General features: G+C 59.1%; 4 protein-coding genes across 4 annotated transcripts; 1 reads left to right on the top strand and 3 right to left on the bottom strand.

The window, feature by feature from the left end:
• Window positions 1-909: 909 nt before the first annotated feature.
• BESB_052960 (myosin-light-chain kinase) lies at window positions 910-6,714 on the top strand (the record flags this gene model as incomplete). The annotated part of the gene is made up of 2 exons (XM_029363731.1): window positions 910-1,712; window positions 2,040-6,714. 2 exons carry the CDS (start codon window positions 910-912, stop codon window positions 6,712-6,714), a joined length of 5,478 nt encoding a protein of 1,825 aa, XP_029219654.1.
• A 1,641-nt stretch (window positions 6,715-8,355) lies between these two features.
• On the bottom strand, window positions 8,356-8,628 carry BESB_052950 (R3H domain-containing protein; the record flags this gene model as incomplete). The annotated part of the gene is made up of 1 exon (XM_029363730.1): window positions 8,356-8,628. The coding sequence occupies one exon, from the start codon at window positions 8,626-8,628 to the stop codon at window positions 8,356-8,358; it is 273 nt and encodes a 90-aa protein (XP_029219653.1).
• Window positions 8,629-8,735: 107 nt separating this feature from the next.
• On the bottom strand, window positions 8,736-12,890 carry BESB_052940 (R3H domain-containing protein; the record flags this gene model as incomplete). Its single annotated transcript, XM_029363729.1, has 2 exons — window positions 8,736-10,760; window positions 11,253-12,890. 2 exons carry the CDS (start codon window positions 12,888-12,890, stop codon window positions 8,736-8,738), a joined length of 3,663 nt encoding a protein of 1,220 aa, XP_029219652.1.
• A 1,837-nt stretch (window positions 12,891-14,727) lies between these two features.
• BESB_052930 (CrcB family protein) lies at window positions 14,728-17,396 on the bottom strand (the record flags this gene model as incomplete). The annotated part of the gene is made up of 2 exons (XM_029363728.1): window positions 14,728-15,115; window positions 15,589-17,396. 2 exons carry the CDS (start codon window positions 17,394-17,396, stop codon window positions 14,728-14,730), a joined length of 2,196 nt encoding a protein of 731 aa, XP_029219651.1.
• Between the last annotated feature and the right edge of the window lie 366 nt (window positions 17,397-17,762).

Below are 17,762 nucleotides of genomic sequence, written 5' to 3'. Positions count from 1 at the left end.
TGAAACTCCTTATTCTTCTTCTCAGTCGAAAACCCCTCCGCGCTAGCTCGGTGAGATCTGTGGCGCCCGCCAAGACTGGCGACGCAGATAGCCGTCCTCGGCCGCAGTTGAGTGGACTCCGTGATTGATCTACACACTAGCTGAACCATGTACATCTTCCATTCTTGTGTTGGGGGGATGACCGGAGTAGGACAGTGGGATGTCACAATCCCTGCAGAGAAGGTGCGGTTCGCCCCGTTAGTGTCAATATTGACATTTACCGACGCGCGATGACCAGCTGACGCGGAAACCTGGTTATTGTCCGATGTTCCGTGTCTACCCGTTGTGTCTGCCGCGTTTCACCCCCTAAAGGGCCTGAAGCGCGTCGATTTTTTTTGTAGTTTCTCCAGCCTGGCGTGTGTTTGAGCCACTCTCAAACAGTCGGGTCTTACGGCAAGACTTGCGGTCCGGGAAATAGACAGCCGAAGGGTCGTCGTCCGTGCTACGCTCGTCAGGGTTGAGTTGGAGATCCTGGGGGTTCCCACCTCCACAAAAGAGTGTGTGCGTTGAGTATCCATCTCCCCTATCAGCATCGGACTGCGTGTGATGTTCAAATTGGCGAATAGTCCCAAAGCCCTTCCTTACCCCCAGCTCTCGCCGGTTGTGTCTACCTCGAGAGAACTGGCAATCGCGAAGCACGACGCCTACGACCCCTCAGGCGTGTGTCCTTCATTTTCTGAAGCGCCTTCAATTTTTTTGTTACGCTACCCGTGGAAAATGTTCATGGTGTAAGGAATAGTCGCGGTACCAAACCACTGTTCTGAAGCGGGACCGCTGTTGGCAGCGGAGGCCGACACCAAGACCGCCCCTCACGGGTGTCCCTTGAGGAACCCGATAAGATTTCGGTCGTATATGACGTGAGTCTCTCAGATGAGTTGTTCAACATTTGCACGATCATCCCAGGCGGTTGCAGCCTCGGCTGCAACTGCTCCTCCTCCAGTATCCCGCCATACAGGAGGAACTGGATGTAGGCCCGTGGGCGTCCCTTCCTTGCGGCGCGCAAAGCTAAAGCTCTGCTTGCCTGATGTGCTCCCCAACAACATTCCTCTCCGCCGAACCTCGAAGAGTTGTTTTGATGGGTACCGTGTGCTGGAAACAGTTGGTTCCGGTACGTACGCAAACGTCTGGAAAGTTGTGCGAGCTAACCCCGAAGCTGCCAGAAACCACGGTGAGGCCGGCGGGGATCTCATGGTGGCGACCGCTACTCACACACTTGAGGGAGAAGCTCATTTGGAGCAACTTAAGCCGAAGGACAAGCGAGAGGTTTTCGCAGCAAAGCTGCTGCAGCCACAGAAATTCCCAAAGGATACGCTCCCGCGGGTGTTGGACATGTTCGCCAAGGAGATCGTCAACCTGGCTGCCTGTCAGTGCCCCGGAGTTGTGCGGGTTGAAGAAGTAGTAGAGGGATCAGAAGGCTGGCTAATCGTACAGGAGTACGTAGACGGAGGAACTGTGTGGTGCGAGCAAGTCTGCAACGACGAAGATGACGCGTTCCTGCACTTCATCCAGCTCGTCCAGGCAGTGCTGTTTCTGCAAGAGCAGAAAGTCATGCATCGAGACCTAAAGCCCACAAACATCCTTCGATCCAGGAGAGAGAAACGCATCGTGCTTGCAGACTTTGGCTGGTCGGAGAGAGTTGACCAGTGCCAGCTGACTCCCATGGAGTGGCCGGGGTAAGCAAACTACACAGACCTCTTGCGCTGAAGCCGATAGAGGGTGAGAGGGTAAGCCGGAACGAGTACCTTCTCTGCGCTACCGAGGCGACTGCCTCTGACTACTGCTCATAAATCGTCTGCCCCAGACGCAACTCCGCATCGCGCTCTTGGAAGTATAGCTCCAGAACACGAAGGGCGGGTTGTGTGTGTGTGGACAGACAGCACCAGTCCATGCGCGGGAGACCCCCGCGTTTCCCCGGTGGAGCCGAGTAACTTTGCTTCCCGTCTGTGTAGCGGACAGCGCCCTGTTGCTTGGTCTCGATGTGTGTTGATGTCCTGTTGCAGGACTCTCGAGATCAATCCCCCAGAAGTCATCAACTCCACTGGACCGCTGACGGAGCGCATTGATAACTACGCCATTGGCATGGCGCTTTTACTTTTTCTGTCGGGGCGCTTCATTTGCCGTCAGAAGGGCCTTGACGCAGCCACCGCAGCCCCGTACGTGCTTCGCACGGTCCAGCAGCTCCGCTCCTCGCCGCCGCCTTCAGTCTTTCGGGGGTCAGCAGACGCCTGGATTCTCTTCCTCGGCCTAACAGCGCCTCACCCTACAAACAGATGGTCTCTGAATCGCGTCCTGTCCCACGGGTGGGTCCAGCGCAAACTGGTACAGTTGGCGCCCCGTGCCTTCCTGTGGCATCCCAATGTGTGCCGCCTTGCTGCAGGCCTCGCACGAGTTTTTGAGAACCCAGTTGCGTGCAGCGGCCCCGGGTTTCCAAGCGTGTGCAGGCAACATGCACGCGCAATCTCCGAAGTTGGAGTTCCAGCAGAGAAGATTTGTGTCGGTGGGAACGCCTGCGTGCGAAGCAGCAGCGGTGCGGTCCTGACATCCAGAGGGGTGCTGGCAACAGCGGAGGGGCACAAGAGAGTGCGATCTGCCAACCGAGAGGCGTGCCCGCAGTGCTGCTTATCGGGCTGCGGTGGGCACCCGTGCAACAAGCTGGGCACTCAGGGCCGGGTTGTGTCGAGAGAGCAACATAATCAACTGCGGGCTTCTCTTGGAGTTGAAGGCGTCCACGCCCCTGCAGTGAGCCGCCAGAGCATCAGCGTCTGCTCAACCGCAGACTCGTTCGTCCCGACTGACCAGCATACGTTGCTTCGTGCAGGCATCGAGGAAGACAGATCAAGATCCCGGGGCCGCCTGAGTGCCCCAGCGTGTCAAGTCTCTCACACCTTTCTCCGATACACCCCTTCGGCTCAACAGAGACCGTCGGAATCGCAACTGCGACAGGGCGCCGAAGCCCGCGATGGTGCGGCAGCGAGCGTTCCAAGCTCGGCGCCACACGGCTCTATGGATGTCCGGAGTGCGCCCCAAGCGGATGCTGCAGCGTCTGATTCTTCTCACTCGTCGAGTGGAAGCTCGCAACACACGACTCCGTGTGCTGGTCCCCCCTTCCCGGGCGTCACCCAGAACGAGTCGAACGAAAACTCCCCTCCGGTGGACACATGGGACATATTAGAGCAAAAAAGGCGTTTGGAAGAGCAGCTAGACGCGCTCCAAGAGGAAAAACGCCAACTGCAACGCATGCATCAACAGCACCACGCAGATGCTCTCCGGCGCAGTCTGCTTTTGAAGACCGGTGGCGAAACCGTGGGTCAGTGCTCCCCGAAGCAGGTGGAACACAGTAAAAACAGATCCCTTGCCCATGAGTGGTCGCTCAAGCTGTGCATGGAGCAGTCGGCAGCAGCGCCCAAGCGCGCAGCGACTATGGGAGAGGTGCCAGTCCCGGAGGCACGCGCGCAGGTGCTCCAACTATCACCACGTGCTGACAAGGTGCCCCCCGCTCCGTCACCTGCTAACGTAAGTATGATGGCCTCGGGTCAGACATGGAATCAGAAGAATCACACTGAACCGAGGCAAGGCGCCTCAAAGGGCAGGCACGACCGTGTGAGCGTTTCTCAGTCGCAAGAGTTCTCCGTTGAAGCGTCCCACCCAGCAGCCAAACCTTTTCCGCAAGGATTGAAGAGCGGGTCGCATGGCGTAAAGGGTGCGACTGTGAAGGGAAGCCAAGTAGAAATATATGAATCGACAAAAACAAACGCAGACAACTGCCCCAGCCCTTGTCTCGATCGGAGGCTCACCATCGATACGTATGGACGGACTATTGCTAGCAGAAGTCGAGAGGCAGGCCAAACTGGAGACGGTAGTTTCGCGAATGAAAGGGAAGCTGCAAGCATGTCACGACAAGCAGAGGAATGCGGCTTATCTCCTTTGTTTTCGCAGATGCCGTCTCGCCCCGTCATTGACTCTTCGTCTTGTGTAAAGGCGTCACCTCCGAACCCGGTCAGAGTGGCGGTCGCTGTGCAGGAGCCAGCAACGATCAAGTACAAGACATCGTCGCAAATAGACCATCAATATTCGATCCAAGACCTTCGTCGGAGCTGTGCGAGTGAAGCGCCAGGCCCGTATGGCCCCTTGTCCCGCGCGGCTTCGCAGGATGAGGGCAGACTGGTCCGAACTGTCGCTCAGAGGTGTCTGCCGTCGCGGTTGTCTTTCGAGTCGCCTCTCGCGGATGAACCTGGTACGTCCGCCAGATGCCCTGCTTCAGGACAGGCTGTTTCCTCCCCCATGACGCCTCGCGCAGTATGCGTCGCAAACCGGACAGGAGCGTCTCCAGCTCCGGCTCAATGGTGGAGAGGGTGTGCCAGCTCTACGAGACCCCTGGGGGAAGCGACCACATGCAAGCAAGGCCATGTCGCCGTTAAACCTGGAGACCCCAGAAGCCAGGCAGCCCCCTCTGAGTCCCCAGGTCGGATACCCTCTCTTTATTTCGGGGATATACAGACACTTCGGCTTCAGTTGCAGCGCCTGCCCCAGCAGATGACAGCTGCGTATGGCACTCCCCGAGTACTGCGTCGCGGAGATTGTGCGGGAAACAGCGTGTGGCACCCAGGTGAGGCGTGTCCGCCGACGACACAAAATGGCCTTTCTCCTTCGAAGTCTGCCGGCGACGACGGAGCGCAGAGACAGACGTCCTCACTCCGCAGAGTTCAGCCGGCGGGTACAAATTTCAGATCCGACGGCTGCGTTGCCGATGAACCGATTCGCCTGAGTCGTATTCCGGGTCAGAGCTTGTCGGGACTCGAGAGCGCTGGAAATTCGTCAACAGCAACGAGCGCAGTAGAGGGCGGGCTGCAAGACGCTGGTGAGGACTACGGCAAAAGCAGCTCACAGGAGACCATATCTTCTTTTCTGCGTCTCGCCGGTGGCCCCGGTAGCCGGGATACACGGATGCTTGGACGGGAGCGCGACTCAACGAGCTTGCATGATAGCGACAGCTGGGTAACTTCCACCACACAGGGATCGCCTGTGGAACTGCTGGGTCGGTCACAAGCTCGGGAAGGCGGTGGCTCGACGAGGGGGAGCGTCACAGTGGCACCGTCAGACCTGTGTGTGAGTGGAAGATGGAGACCAACCGCCACTACCGGCTGTAGGGACGTCGACCGCGGCCACGCGAGAGGGGCGATTGCAGACTCTGCTCGCCAGAACATAGATGGTCACTATCTGAGGGCGACGCAGAAAGAATCGAGACACCCGCGCTCTCGAATTGGCGAGGCCTCGGACCACGTAGTGCTCGCGGTAGATCTTCCGCCAGGCTCCGACGCATCCTACGACACCGCGGCCGACGACAGGCTCTTGAGGTCGGGGGCGGCTTTGGCGACTTCACTAATGGTGAACAACGACAGCCAAGGTAAAATGGCGATCGCAGGGACCTTGAAATTCGGTGGCATGGCAGGTGATGCCAGGCGACCAGGAGAGGCCTTTAGACCGCCTTCATCTGGGACGAAAAGCGCTTCAGCGACCGCGCAGAGCAGAGGACCCGGGTATGGTGAGACCACAACTGCGTCTGTTTTCAGACTTGTCCATAGATCTCCAGTGCCTATGCACAATGAGGTAGCCGACACACGCGGCCAGCTACAGCACGGGACGAGTTGTGTTGGCGTCAAGAGCGGGGAGCGCATAAACCACAGGGATCGTTTGGGAAACGTTTCAGGGCCGGAGGAGCCGTGGATGGTGCGCCTTGGGTGGCAGTACCGTTGGCCTCATCAACGTACTACCGAGTCTCCAGTGGTCACAGAAAAGCGCAAGAGTTTTTGGGAGTGTCACAGTCAAAGTGGCGTGGCGGAGATTGACACCTTAGGCTCGCGCGTGGGGCGAGGAGCTGATCAGGGGAACACAGCTGAGGGCACCTCATCTGAAAGCGGTAGTGCGTGCCCGAACCTTCCCAGTACTATAGATCATTTGGTTGGGACTGATATCCAGGCTGGCGGGGGGCACAGTGCCGATACCTGCAAGCGTGAGTTCCAGCTAGTCGGGAAGCGAATGCTGTACCCGGTCGAGCGGATGGGCGTGTGCGGGGCTGAGGAAAACGGAGGCTGTGAGCATGAGTCTCCAGACTCGAATGAGGCGGATGCAGTGCCATTCCTGCAGAGGTTTGTCTCCCATTTGTTGGAGTTCGGGCAGGACCTGCAAAGCCACACAACGGAGTCGAGCCGTAAGGCCGAAGCATATGCACGGGTTGGTGAAGGAATGCCGCCCGGCCTAAAACGCGCGGTGCATGAAGAGAGCAGGAATGGAGCCGCCTTGCATAGTCGCGACGACGATAACTTTCTCTTGTTAAGGCAAGCCCAGTCAGCGGGCGGCTTCAGTTTGAAGACCACGGCGCACACAAATGCGCACCAACTTGCTCAACTGCTAGAGTCGGGGGCTTCGCCTCGTAAGGCGTGTCCCTTTGATGGAGGTTTGCTCGGGGTTGCGCCCTCGTGTGCCGGCGCCACGACCACGGCGACGACAACCGGGCCAGGCGTCGGGACGCAGCCGGTGACATCGCCTGGAGGAGGCGACGATGGTCTAGACAGCTGCTGGAGTTTCCATGACTTGGACTGCGAGGACGAACCGACTGAGTTTAGGACCGCCTCGCCGGCGTGCGTTCCGATTCAGTATGGCGGTCGCCCTGCCTAGCGTCCAACCATCCGGCCCCCGTGTGAATCCTCCCCTGAGGCGCAACCGCCCGTGCGCCTTGGAGGGGGCAAGGGCGAAGGAGGCACAACCTCCTAGAAGGCCTGACGTCCCGGGCAGCAGGCATGCGACGCCGGGGAGTAGTATTCCACCGCTCATCATTTGTTTGCCTTATGCTCTTGAAAGCGGCTTCTCTAGCTACATGCCCTCAGAAATACTGCTGGCGATGGGCCCTAGCGCTAAACAGGGAAGCGATTCGACAGACTGCCAATGTTTGGGGGGCACCTGCTATTGCACAGCTTAGTGTTTGCTGCACAGAATGGGAAGTGCTGGGTTAGCGATGGTGCGTTCCCTGCAAGTCTGCGGTTAGGTGAGTGCAGGGCGACCTGGTTTAGCTGCACACTCGGGTCTCAAAATCTGCATATTGTTCAGTGCTTGAAAAAGTGCGTTCTCGTAACGCCGGCCGAGGTTTCATGTGGAGGTCTGAGTGCGCGTGCGTGCGCCACCATCCAGCCCGGGGACGTTGTAGCGTATTCGAAACCACGACATGGCATTGGAGAGTGATTCCGTCTGCAAGCCGTGTCCGGCTGATGCGTAGTGTTCGCTTCGTGAATCCATTTTTGTGTCTATCGACGGCTCACGTAGCGTGGGCCTGTCTAGAGCGCCGACCGACATAGACGTGATTGGCGCTCGCCAGCCACCCCTAGAGCTTTCGCGCGTTTCTCGGTCTTGGCTTCCGCGATGAAAGAAGACTCGTCGTTGGAACCCTCTCAATCCGCGCGGGGCTTTCACAGACGCACACTAGAGACGAATCGGCAGTAGCGTTGGCGGCTGTATACCACGCCGTCGCAGCCTCTCAGCAGCAGCACAGTACGCTTAGTGTAGCTCACCGCCCCACAGGTTCACGGCGGACAGCAGCATCTCGGATCGGCTTCTGCTACATCTTCTAGAGAAGAGCTAGCGCGTGCACGAAGATCAAAAAGGGCCCTCCCGGAAACGAGTCACTATTGCCGCCTTGCTCTCATATCGCGGGCTGCGCATGTCTTTCCACTGGAGGCAACCCGCGTGTCGGAGAGCCATTTGGAGCTTGCCTACATCCGGCGAGAGAAATAGTCAAACACTCTACTGGCTGCAGAAGGTTGTCTACTACACCCCAGGGGAGCACGAAGCGCCCACAGGTACGCACTGCTTCTAAGAGGATCTTCATAGACTGCACGACCGCCAGACATGCACTGAGCGACTTCAAGCTTCGTCCTCGCCTAGTAAAGAGTCTGCGCTGCGTCACTCATCGTGATCCGGGCCTGTGCGGTTTTCTGTTATCCAGGGATAAGACTGCAAGTCTATGGAGACGACATTAAACTGAGGCGCAAGCCGGCTGTCTCCGAAGTCTCTAAGAACAGATAAGCTTGCAGCCGCGCGGGTATATCGTTAGATGCCAGCTCTGCTGCAACGTGGATTACGCGGCAGCCCTCCACCAGAGCTGTTGTTGATTCCGTGTTCCACATCGGCTATAGTGGCGCCGCCGCACCCAGGGAGAAGTGAAGGACTCTGCTGCGCCACCACGCCCACGAGATGACCTGCAAAACGTGTAGCTGGACCTTTCGCTTCACCTCTTTTCCCCACTGTCTGCATGGCAATCCCTCATCACGGTTTCGGCCCTTTGTCGTCCTTTTTCTGGGTCGTTCTTTTCTTTTTTTCCTGCTCAATTTTTCCTCGCAGTCTTTGCTGAGCTTGAGCCTTCCCCCAGGCACTGCCCGCGTAGGACTTTCCGAGGAAAACAGAATTCCCTCCTTCTATGCGCACACCTCCCGTCCACTTCGCGTCGTCGTCGCGCTTCCGGTCTCTCGTGGTCGACTCCCTGAAAGCCTTTCTGGCGTGAGCGGAGGCTGCGTCGCCGCACCCGTGGATCTCGGGCATGGAATGAGAGAAGCAGAAGCGCTTTCGGCAGTAGGGGCACACCCGCCCCAAGACTTTCGTCGACGCTTGACAGCGAGAGGAGTGATGGCAGGTCCAGTCTTCCTTTGTCAGGTTGTCCAGCAGTGCGTCAAAATCGTCTTCTTCTTTCGCCGTCTCAGCCCCCCCGCATTTTGCTCCCCATTTTTCTTCTTTTTCTTGCCTTTCCCCCTCGGGCGATGCGAGTCGAGCAGTTCTGCTTCGCGTTTTTGCTTCTCATCCGTCTTGCCCTCGTTTCCCTCTGCTGCCTCACCCTCACCGCCATAAGCCTCATTGGGCTCTGGCGCTTGCTCCTCTTGGGCCGCCTGACTCGCACTCGGGGCTGTCGGCTTCTCTCTTGTCTTCACAGCCTTGTCTTTTCTTCTCTCTTCTCGAGATGCCCCCTTGGAGCGGGTGACCAGACTGACTTCGATTTTCCGGTCTTCGTTCTCGCCCACCGAGACGTGAGACAAACCGAGCTCATCCGCCAACGTATGAATGAGCTTGCGTTCGTATGCAGTCAGCGAAGACGGGAAGACGTAGGACGCCGAAGACCCGGGAGACTGAGACACCGATTGCAGCGCGCGTCGCTTGAAGCCTAAAAGAATATCCCGGTACTTCTCGTCCAACGCAGAAGCTTCTTCAGCTGCGCGCCGCAGAGGTGCGGTAGGTTCGTCGCCGCCCCCATTGTGCTGCCGCTCTTCTGCATGCGCTGCGTTCGCACTGGCTACTTCGGCACCATGACCAGCGTCCACCCTGTCTTTCAGGTTCGCCTTCCGCTCCTGCTTCTTCTTCTTCGCTGCTGCCCTGCTCAGGCCCTTCCCTGCCGTGCCTTTGTCGTGCTCAGAAGGCGCTGGCGCTGCACCGGCTCCACTCCTTGAGCCGACGCGATCTGCCGCCGACGCGAGCGAGGGCGACTCACGCGCCTGAGGCTTCCCAGGCTCCCGCGCCACCGCCCCTGGAATATCTGAGATGTCGATGAACTCGAGAGCACTCCGGATCTCACCCCGCTCGCACGCGTAGTGGAAAAGAGAGCGCAAGATGGCTCTCGCTGACTTCTTCGCGCACTTCGCTCCCTGGAAGTCTGCATTCCCCACATGAGGACTTTGTTTCTGCAGGCCCTCTCCCTGCCCTTCGGCCTCACAAGCGGCGGCCTCACCCGGAGTCCATTCCCCCTCTGCGTGTCCCTCCTCGGCCTCTCTGCCAGCGATCGTCTCGGAGTCGCCCACGATGAGCAGGTGGCGCTTGGCGCGCGTGACCGCGACGTTCAGTCTCCTCACTTCCTTGAGGAACCCAACGTGGTGTCTCGGATTGCTGCGGACGAGCGAGATCGCGACGATTTCGCCTTCCCGGCCCTGAAATCCGTCGACAGTGTTGACAGATATTCTGCAGAAGGCTTCGCGCTTTTGGCGATCCGCTTCCAGGTCGCTCTCCGTCGCGTTCGCCCTCTTGCCGAAGGAGGACGTGGCATCCGAGAGAGACTCGGCCGCCGCCTGTTGCAAGTACTGGCGCAGCAGCTGAACCTGCTTTCTGTACGGCGTGATCACACAAATGTCTGCGGGGTTAACGTCGAAAGTCCACACTAACTCTGACAGCCGCTTGACGAGAAGCGCGGCCTCTCCGCGGTTGCTTTTGGAGGCACTCATAGAACACGGAGCTGCAGCTGCATCTCGCGACGCGTAGCTCGTTTCCTCTTCCTCGCCATCTTCCTGCAGCCAGGAAACGCCCGCTGTGTCGATCCAGAGGAACGGCGGCGCCACTGAAGACGCATACGCGTCGCTGTTTCGCTGGGGCTCTTCTTCCTCTTCGTCTCTGAGACTGGGGTACTTGTCAGCCAGGAGGCGCGAGGCGACAGAGGGGTCCGCTCGGAGTTCGCCGTTGTAAAATTGCTCGCTGCTCCACCCCATGATGCGTTCATGCATGCGAAACTGGGTGTCGAGCAGCTGCGATATCTGAGCCCCGTAGCGCGCGCACATCTGGCGCTCAAACAGCGTGACGCCGAGGCCCGCCTTCTCCGCGCTGCGGCTCTTGATCGTGGGCGCCAGCTGGCAGTGGTCGCCAGCCAACACCGCGCGCTGCCCACAGAGCAGCGGAATCCAGCACACGGCCTCCAGCGCCTGAGCACCACACGCACCCAGCAGAGGTGAACCCAGGAAACTGGAGAGAAAAGAAAGGCGCTGCCCGCAGCCGCCCAGCCGGGGGGCGGCGCACCGCCCGCGGCGACCTTTCGAACTGTCTGCGGATCGCTCACGCGCAACGGCAGGCTGCGCAGCTAGAGCCTTAAACAGGTGATACATCACGACTTTCGGAAAAACCGCAGACGAGAAGAGAAGACGCGGAAACTCGCATGCAAACAACGGGCTGTTGTACAGCCAAGCGGGGCGCAACTCCCACATGGAGCCAGAAGACGACAACAGCGGAGACAGCAGCGAACGGACCCCTGTGGACGAAGCCGCCGCGAGAGAAAGTTCAGACAAGGTAGCTGACGGTGAACCAGTGGCTTTTTACCGATTATGCTGACTTTAGTCCTGATGAACTACAGTTCTGCTTGAACTAAGGCGTCAGCGGATACAGACGGCGCCCACATACGAGACGCGAGAGAGACTTACTTGCGCGGCCTCGTCGACGACAACGACGTCAAAGCCGTTCCTGCCAGCCGAGCCCTGCCCGGGGCGCCCCTGGTCGTCGCCCAAGAAGCTCCGTAGGGCTTCATCGTCGGCCCCCGCGCACGTTGCGAAGACGATCGGGGACTGCTCCAGCACCTCTTCCACCGCCTTCTTTTCGAAGGCTCGCAGTTCCCTGCGCAGCGTGCGAATTTCTTGTCTCAGTTCCCGTGTGGCGGCGGCCGCCCAGCCTGCGCGGCTGCTGTTTGCGCGCGCGACGGCGGCGTCGGCTCGTCCCCTGCCGCTCCCCCCGGCGAGTTCCTCCCTCTTCTGTTCGACGAATTTCTCCAGTTTCCGGCGGTCGTTGAGCATCTCCAGGCTGAAGTCGAGCTCGCGGCGGATTTCGCGCGAGAGGGCCGCGCCAGCCGTCCGCTGAACCTGACTTTCCAGGCAGAACCGCGACAGCTTCTCGTCGACGCGTGCCGGGTGCCCCAGACGCACGCAGTGCTGCAGCCGCGCAGACAGCCGCGCAGACAGCCGCCCAGACGCGCCCGCGCCCGCCACGCGCTCCAGCAGGTTGTCAACTGCGATGTTGCTTGGGGCGCATGCGAGGACGCGCCGGCCGCGAACGGCGAGCTGCAGGAGGAGCTCCAGCAGCGCCGTCGACTTGCCAGTCCCTGGCGGCCCGTGGATCAGCGCCAGGTCGCGCGAGCGCAGCCCCAGAAGCACCGCGCGCTTCTGGGCTCCGGTCAAACGCGGCGCGAACCACGGAAAGCCGTCGCAGTGCGACAAATCCTGAGACGACAAATGTGCGAGGGGAGGCGACAACGCGGACGCGTCCCGCAAACAAGGCGCGTCCTCCGCGCCTTCCTCGCGGCCGCCCTCCTCTCTCTCGTCGGCGGCTGCGCCGCGAAAAAGGTCCCCTTCCTCCGCCGCGGCCTCTTCGAAGCGCCCAGACGCCAGGGGCTGAGGCTGTTGGATCCCAAAGCACAGGTTGAGCAGCGCCCGCGCGGCTCCGTTGGTCGGGTAGTTCTTGAGGCGATCCAGGGCCTTCAACTGTCTGTCGATCGTCACGCTGCTGGAGATAAGAGCGAGGTGGAAGTGCCCGCGTGCCTCGTCGTCTCGCTTCGCCTTGGCACCTGACGGCCCTGAGGCGTTTTTCTCAGACCCGCCCAGCCAGTCCTCGTCTTCGAACGCAATCGAAATCAGCTGCGCCTTCACTTTGTGTACCACGCCCGCAGCCAAGGCGCCCGCGCTGCCTGAAATCTGCATGAAAGCGTGCGCGTCGTTAAACACGCCCACGATGTCTCCCGGGGTGAAGCGGTGCTGAGGCGGAAGGAGGAGCCCGACAGGGGCCTCAGAGGAGGATTCATCTTGGTCCTCGGCTGCAGAGGCGACTTTCTGTTTTTTCTGTCTCTTCTGAAAGGCATGGGCGGCGCGGCGCGTGCAGAAGTCGACCAGCGTGCGCGAGTAGAGGCCGCTTCGCACTTCGTGGATGACCAGCCGCGGGAGAACGAGTCCCTGCGACTCGAGTTCGTTGAGAGAAAACGCTTTAAGCGCAGCCTCCAGCTCTTCCGTCTCCGCTGCATGCTCGTCGCGCAACAGCCGCTGGTGGAGATCCACCAGACGATCCAGGGCCGACATCGCAGCCGCCACAGAAGCGAGCGCCCGCAGAGGCTGACGCGACGGCAGGCGCCGGAAGGCGAAGGACAGGAAGACAGACGGCGGAGGAGATATGTCGCTGAAGCGGCGAGGCGGAGACTTTACAGAGAGGCCAAAAAGATGCCGAAGAGAGGATTCGAGAAGCAGAGGACGAAGAGCGGGTTACACGGGACAACAGGGAAAGGAAGCAGCGGCAACTGGAGTGAGACCTTACATGGTCAAGTACCAGGGAGATAACACAAGGACGCAGACGCCAAAAGGAGGCCCAAGAGGGGGCACACAGCGCTTACAAATGCCCAAAGACGAAATAAAGCTGACAAAATACCAAAGGCGAGGACTGGAGAAGCCTTTGCAACACGGAAACAACAAACCTGATTCCAGAACGACGCGCCGCTGCGAGTAGCTTGCATGCGGTCTAACGCTGACCCGTTAACCGATGACTGAGAGTCAATTCAGCACTACAGCTTCGTCCTACACGGGATGCCGCACAAAAATGAGGGACTTCCAATAAAAGAATGGCTAGCAAGTGTGAATATTCCCGGGAGGAGAACTGAAGGACGGGATTTTTCGATGGCTTGCGTGTTTTTGGCGTCGCATGCAGGGCATGTTCGAGTGTGTAAAGAAAAGCAGGCAGCGTTTCGCTCTCGGTTCTCTCTGTCCAGGGCTAAAAAATTCCCCACAGCACTTCCGTCACTTGCAGACACGTCTAGACTTGTCTGCCGACCCCGGCTCTTCTGTCGCCTTCGTAACTTAAGCGTTCCAACGACATACTCGCAAGCGAGTGCCTTGCAGCCAGCCATAGCTGTAGACCGCCATGTCCGTGTAGGCCAGGCGCCTTGTGTGTAAGGCGCAATATTTGCAGATGGCGAGCTGCTCCTAATCTTGTGTCATCATTCCCAAGAAACTATAGGGGCAAGGCGACCTTCCAACACAGATTCCGATTATGCTCGAGACCCAAAATGCGTGTGGAGTGGGGAAACAGAGACGAATACAGGGATCTCCACGACTGTAGGGAAAGGAGCGGTGCCCATCAAGTGGAGAATAGTTGTTGGAGAGAGCATCGTTCGACGAAGCACCGATAATCATATTCTTCGATCTTTACAGTTCCATTATATTGTGACCCGAGGATGTGCTGTACGTGGAGCATCAACACACCATCCGACGCGTCGCACACAGAGCGTGGCATCGAGGAATCCAGACTCTGAGTTTAGGAAATAGCGGGTTCTCTGGGGTATCTCACTTTACGATTCCCATATTTGTCCCTGACTCTGTGACCCCCCCCCGTAAACATCATCTTAACTGCTCTGCGAATCCACCTACGTGGTCATGAAACGCACAAGAGAACTTGGATCCGGTAAACAAAGAGATCCGTTTTCCCAGTGGGACTTTGCTTGGTAATCCTAGGTTATATTTTGTGCCCTAGTGAATTCAGATGCCCGGTGCGAGAGCGGTGGAAGCAAATCGCTCATAAAGGCCTGGTACGAGCGGCCCGCAGTGCAACAGATGATTCTTTTTTTTCCATGTCCGATCTTTTCGGCGCTCACAGTAACGCGTTCGCGAACTCGTCAGGCCAGTGGAGCGGACGTATGCGATGGCAAGCTGTGCCCCGTTGGCTGACCTCTTCAGCTTCCTGGCGTGCTGCCCGGGACTATCTCGTTCCCTGCGCTGCCTCCGGCACAGACGGGTGTCTCCACCAAAAACACGCCGTCCTCCCGCCGTTGCTCTGGTCTGTGATTTCCACACTGTGACAACACGCCCTTGGGCACCCACGCATACCCCGAAATCCGTTTCACAAGAATAAAAACAGATCGCTCTGCCCCTAGCGTAGAGGAAGATAGACAGCCAGAGAAAAGAAGAACGCGCAGATGACAGTGAGGAGCCCGTAGCGATAGGCGTACCTCTTCGGGAGGATGGACAACTCCGCAATAAAGGTAGACATGGTGCTGAGACTGCTGCAGACTCCGTAGGCGACTGCTTCGATCAAGCAATAGGACGTCATCGCACATTTTGTTGGCTGTCTCGCAGACGAAGGCCCGCGGCATTCCGGATAGTCCCGGCGCACAATCTCCTCAACGCCCGCCACCAGCACGGAGGCAATGACGTTGCTGAGGAAAGTGCCCATGGGAAAATACGGCGTGTAGACGTCCAACTGCAGAGACATTATGTATCGCAGCCACGAACCCAGGAAGGACAGCAGCGGAGGATACCTGCAGCAAGGAGAGAGACAAAGACAACTCAGCAGAAAGTGGGGAACGAGGCGCGAAGCGTTTCCCGTTTCAAGTACCATGCACGCATAAACCATGAACATGTGTGCTTACGAGCAGCGACAAATCTAATGGTGAGGCTCTGCACGCGGTTTCTGAGAAGACGCCATTGGTGGAGATTCGCGCGGAGCGTCATTCTCCCTTCTGCTTCGAGTAAGAGACATGGACATCTCGCGCCGGGTGCCTTGCGTCTGCCGCAGTATCGTAATGTGCGGCCGAAATTGCATCGCGAGACCTCATTCCCGCAAAGCCACTAGTATGGTGCTGCTCAACTGCCTCCCACTACGCGACGCAGCACGCATGGATCGTCGACAATCGTTCCACCAAGCGCAGCTTCGTGTCCTCCCCTCTGTCTCATTCCGCAATTTCATTTGCCCCTCAAGAACATGCTCGTCGGATTTTCCGTAGCGCCTCACCAGAGCCACTTTTGCCTTGTTGAGTCTTGGTCGAATGTAGCCATAAGGCTGAAAAGCGCGTAGGTCAGGCATGCAAATATGCCGATGATGAGGGTAGCTCTTCGCTCTCCCGAAGTCGACCCTGCAAATCTCTCAAAGGCATTCCGAGCCCCGTCAGATAGCGTTCGTTTGCGGTTCCTGTCGCGTTCGGTCTGGTCACTACTCCCCCCCCGTCGACCCGCATGATGTCTCTCGCCTTCCCGTCCTCGCTGACCTTTGCTTGGGGCGGCGCGTCCCTGTTCATTCTCTCCCAGGATATGCACAGACACGGAGGCATCCGCGGAGCCGCGGGCAGCCAGAGGCGTCGGGTAGAAGGGCACGCTCGGCTGGAGTGCCGGCGCGTCTCGCCCACGGCCTTCCTCTCCCATAGACGACGCTGCTGCAGAAGGCGCCGGATGCACAAACCGCGCTTTGCCCCGCGCCCCTTCGGCGGCCTCTTGCCAAAGGGTTCGTGTCAAAAAAGGCCCGGTCCCCCCAAACGGAGTAGTTTTTCTTTCGCAGACGCTGATCCACGCCTCGTGACTGTTTTGTTTCTCAGGACCATGGCAACTCTGCAGCTCCGCGCTCGTGCCTTGGAGATGCGTGTTTTGCATCCCGGACCGGCCTTCGTGGCTCGCCGCCAGCTCCTCTCTGAGCCCGTCCCTCTGCCCGCTCTCGTGCCCCCGGTGGCGCTCCCGCCGGCGGCTCCCGTCTTCCTCCTCAAGTTCTCTGCTCTCTCGCAGGACGTCCGCGAAGGTCCACAGCCGCGGGCGCTGCCGAAGCACGAGACGCTGCAGCAGCAGCCCCGCGTCAGATCCTAGATGGAACGCGAAGACGGGCGTCGAGAGGCCAAAGAGGAACACCCAGATGAGCCGATTCGCGCGACTGTAGGGCAATTCCGGCAGCGCCTTCTGCGCCGCCGCATCGGGGTCCTCGCAAACCGCCTGGAGGAGGACGAGAATCCAAGAGCTGAAGGTCGTCAAACTTGCGCAAAAGCCCTTCGAGAGCCCCGCGGGAATCGCCAGCAACAGGGGGAACAGCACTCCGTCGTCGGTTTTCGCGGAAGGCCCGCGGCGCTCCTGTAAACAGTCTGAAGCCGACACGTGCGACGAAAGGGCGCCAGAACGCGAGCGGCCGCCCCCGCGAGGAATGATTAGGATGGAGCGTGAGGCATCCAGAGCGCTCGCGGTGAAGCCGCTGGTCCCTTTCGCGCGGGGGGCTGTGATCTCATCGCCGCGTCCCCGCCTCGTCTTTTGCTTCCCTCTGCCGCCGCCACCGCCCCTCGATCGAGCCCTGAAGTGCACTCGGTTCCTCCGCCGACGACCCTCGTGGGTGTGCTCCAAAATCTTTGGGAGAGGAAGGAAGATGGCAGAGAGGACGCTACCCACGAAATTCGGCCACAGCGCGTCAAAGAGAGGCAGAGACGCAAACCCCCATCCAGGGGTCCGCTTGGTGAAGAAAAGGAAGCCTTGCCGGACAAGAGTCCCATAGGCACTCAGGGCGGCAATGAGAAGCAGCTCCGCGCCAAGCGGCGCCTTTTTTGGGTTCTCACTTTTCGGCGTGCGCGAGGGATAATCCGGCGTGTACCCGCGAGCGGCGGAGCTCCCAGCGGAGAGCACCTCGAATTCTTCCGGTATCCGCGACTCAGTCTCCGCATGCCCTTGCAGAGGGTGATCCGCAAGCGGAGTGACGCCCGGTGTGTGGGATGGCAACTCGGCAGATGAAGAAATTATGTTCGGAGGATCACGGAGATCCTGAGAGATGGTCAGGAGAGAGTTAGAAGGCAGCATTGCGCCCCGAGCAATGCAGTGCGCCTTCTGCGGCAGAAAGATGGAGCGGAGGGAAAAAAGCAATGGCGGCGAAGCCGAGAGAGAAAGCCGGGACGGGCAGGACAGGGGCAAGAGGGCGGCACCCAAGCAGCTTGGGCGGCATTCAAAATTGCGCAGCCTCCTTTAGCGGTGAAGGCGCAGAACGGCGACTTTGCCCCAGGTCAGGTGAAACGAACAAGCCGGAAACCGAAAGGGAAAACCGAAAATGGACGTGAGAGCAAGGATGCGGAAGACGAGCGACACGCAAACAGCAAGAACGAGAGGATGCAGCAGAACCCAGCCTTGACGGGTACTGGCCATGCGTAAGGCAGCAGGCTGCAAAAAGGG

Source organism: Besnoitia besnoiti, chromosome IV, assembly GCF_002563875.1.
Source record: "Besnoitia besnoiti strain Bb-Ger1 chromosome IV, whole genome shotgun sequence".
Lineage (NCBI taxonomy): Eukaryota > Apicomplexa > Conoidasida > Eucoccidiorida > Sarcocystidae > Besnoitia > Besnoitia besnoiti.
Note: the sequence above shows the minus strand (reverse complement) of the source record. Positions and strands in the feature narration are given on the sequence as shown.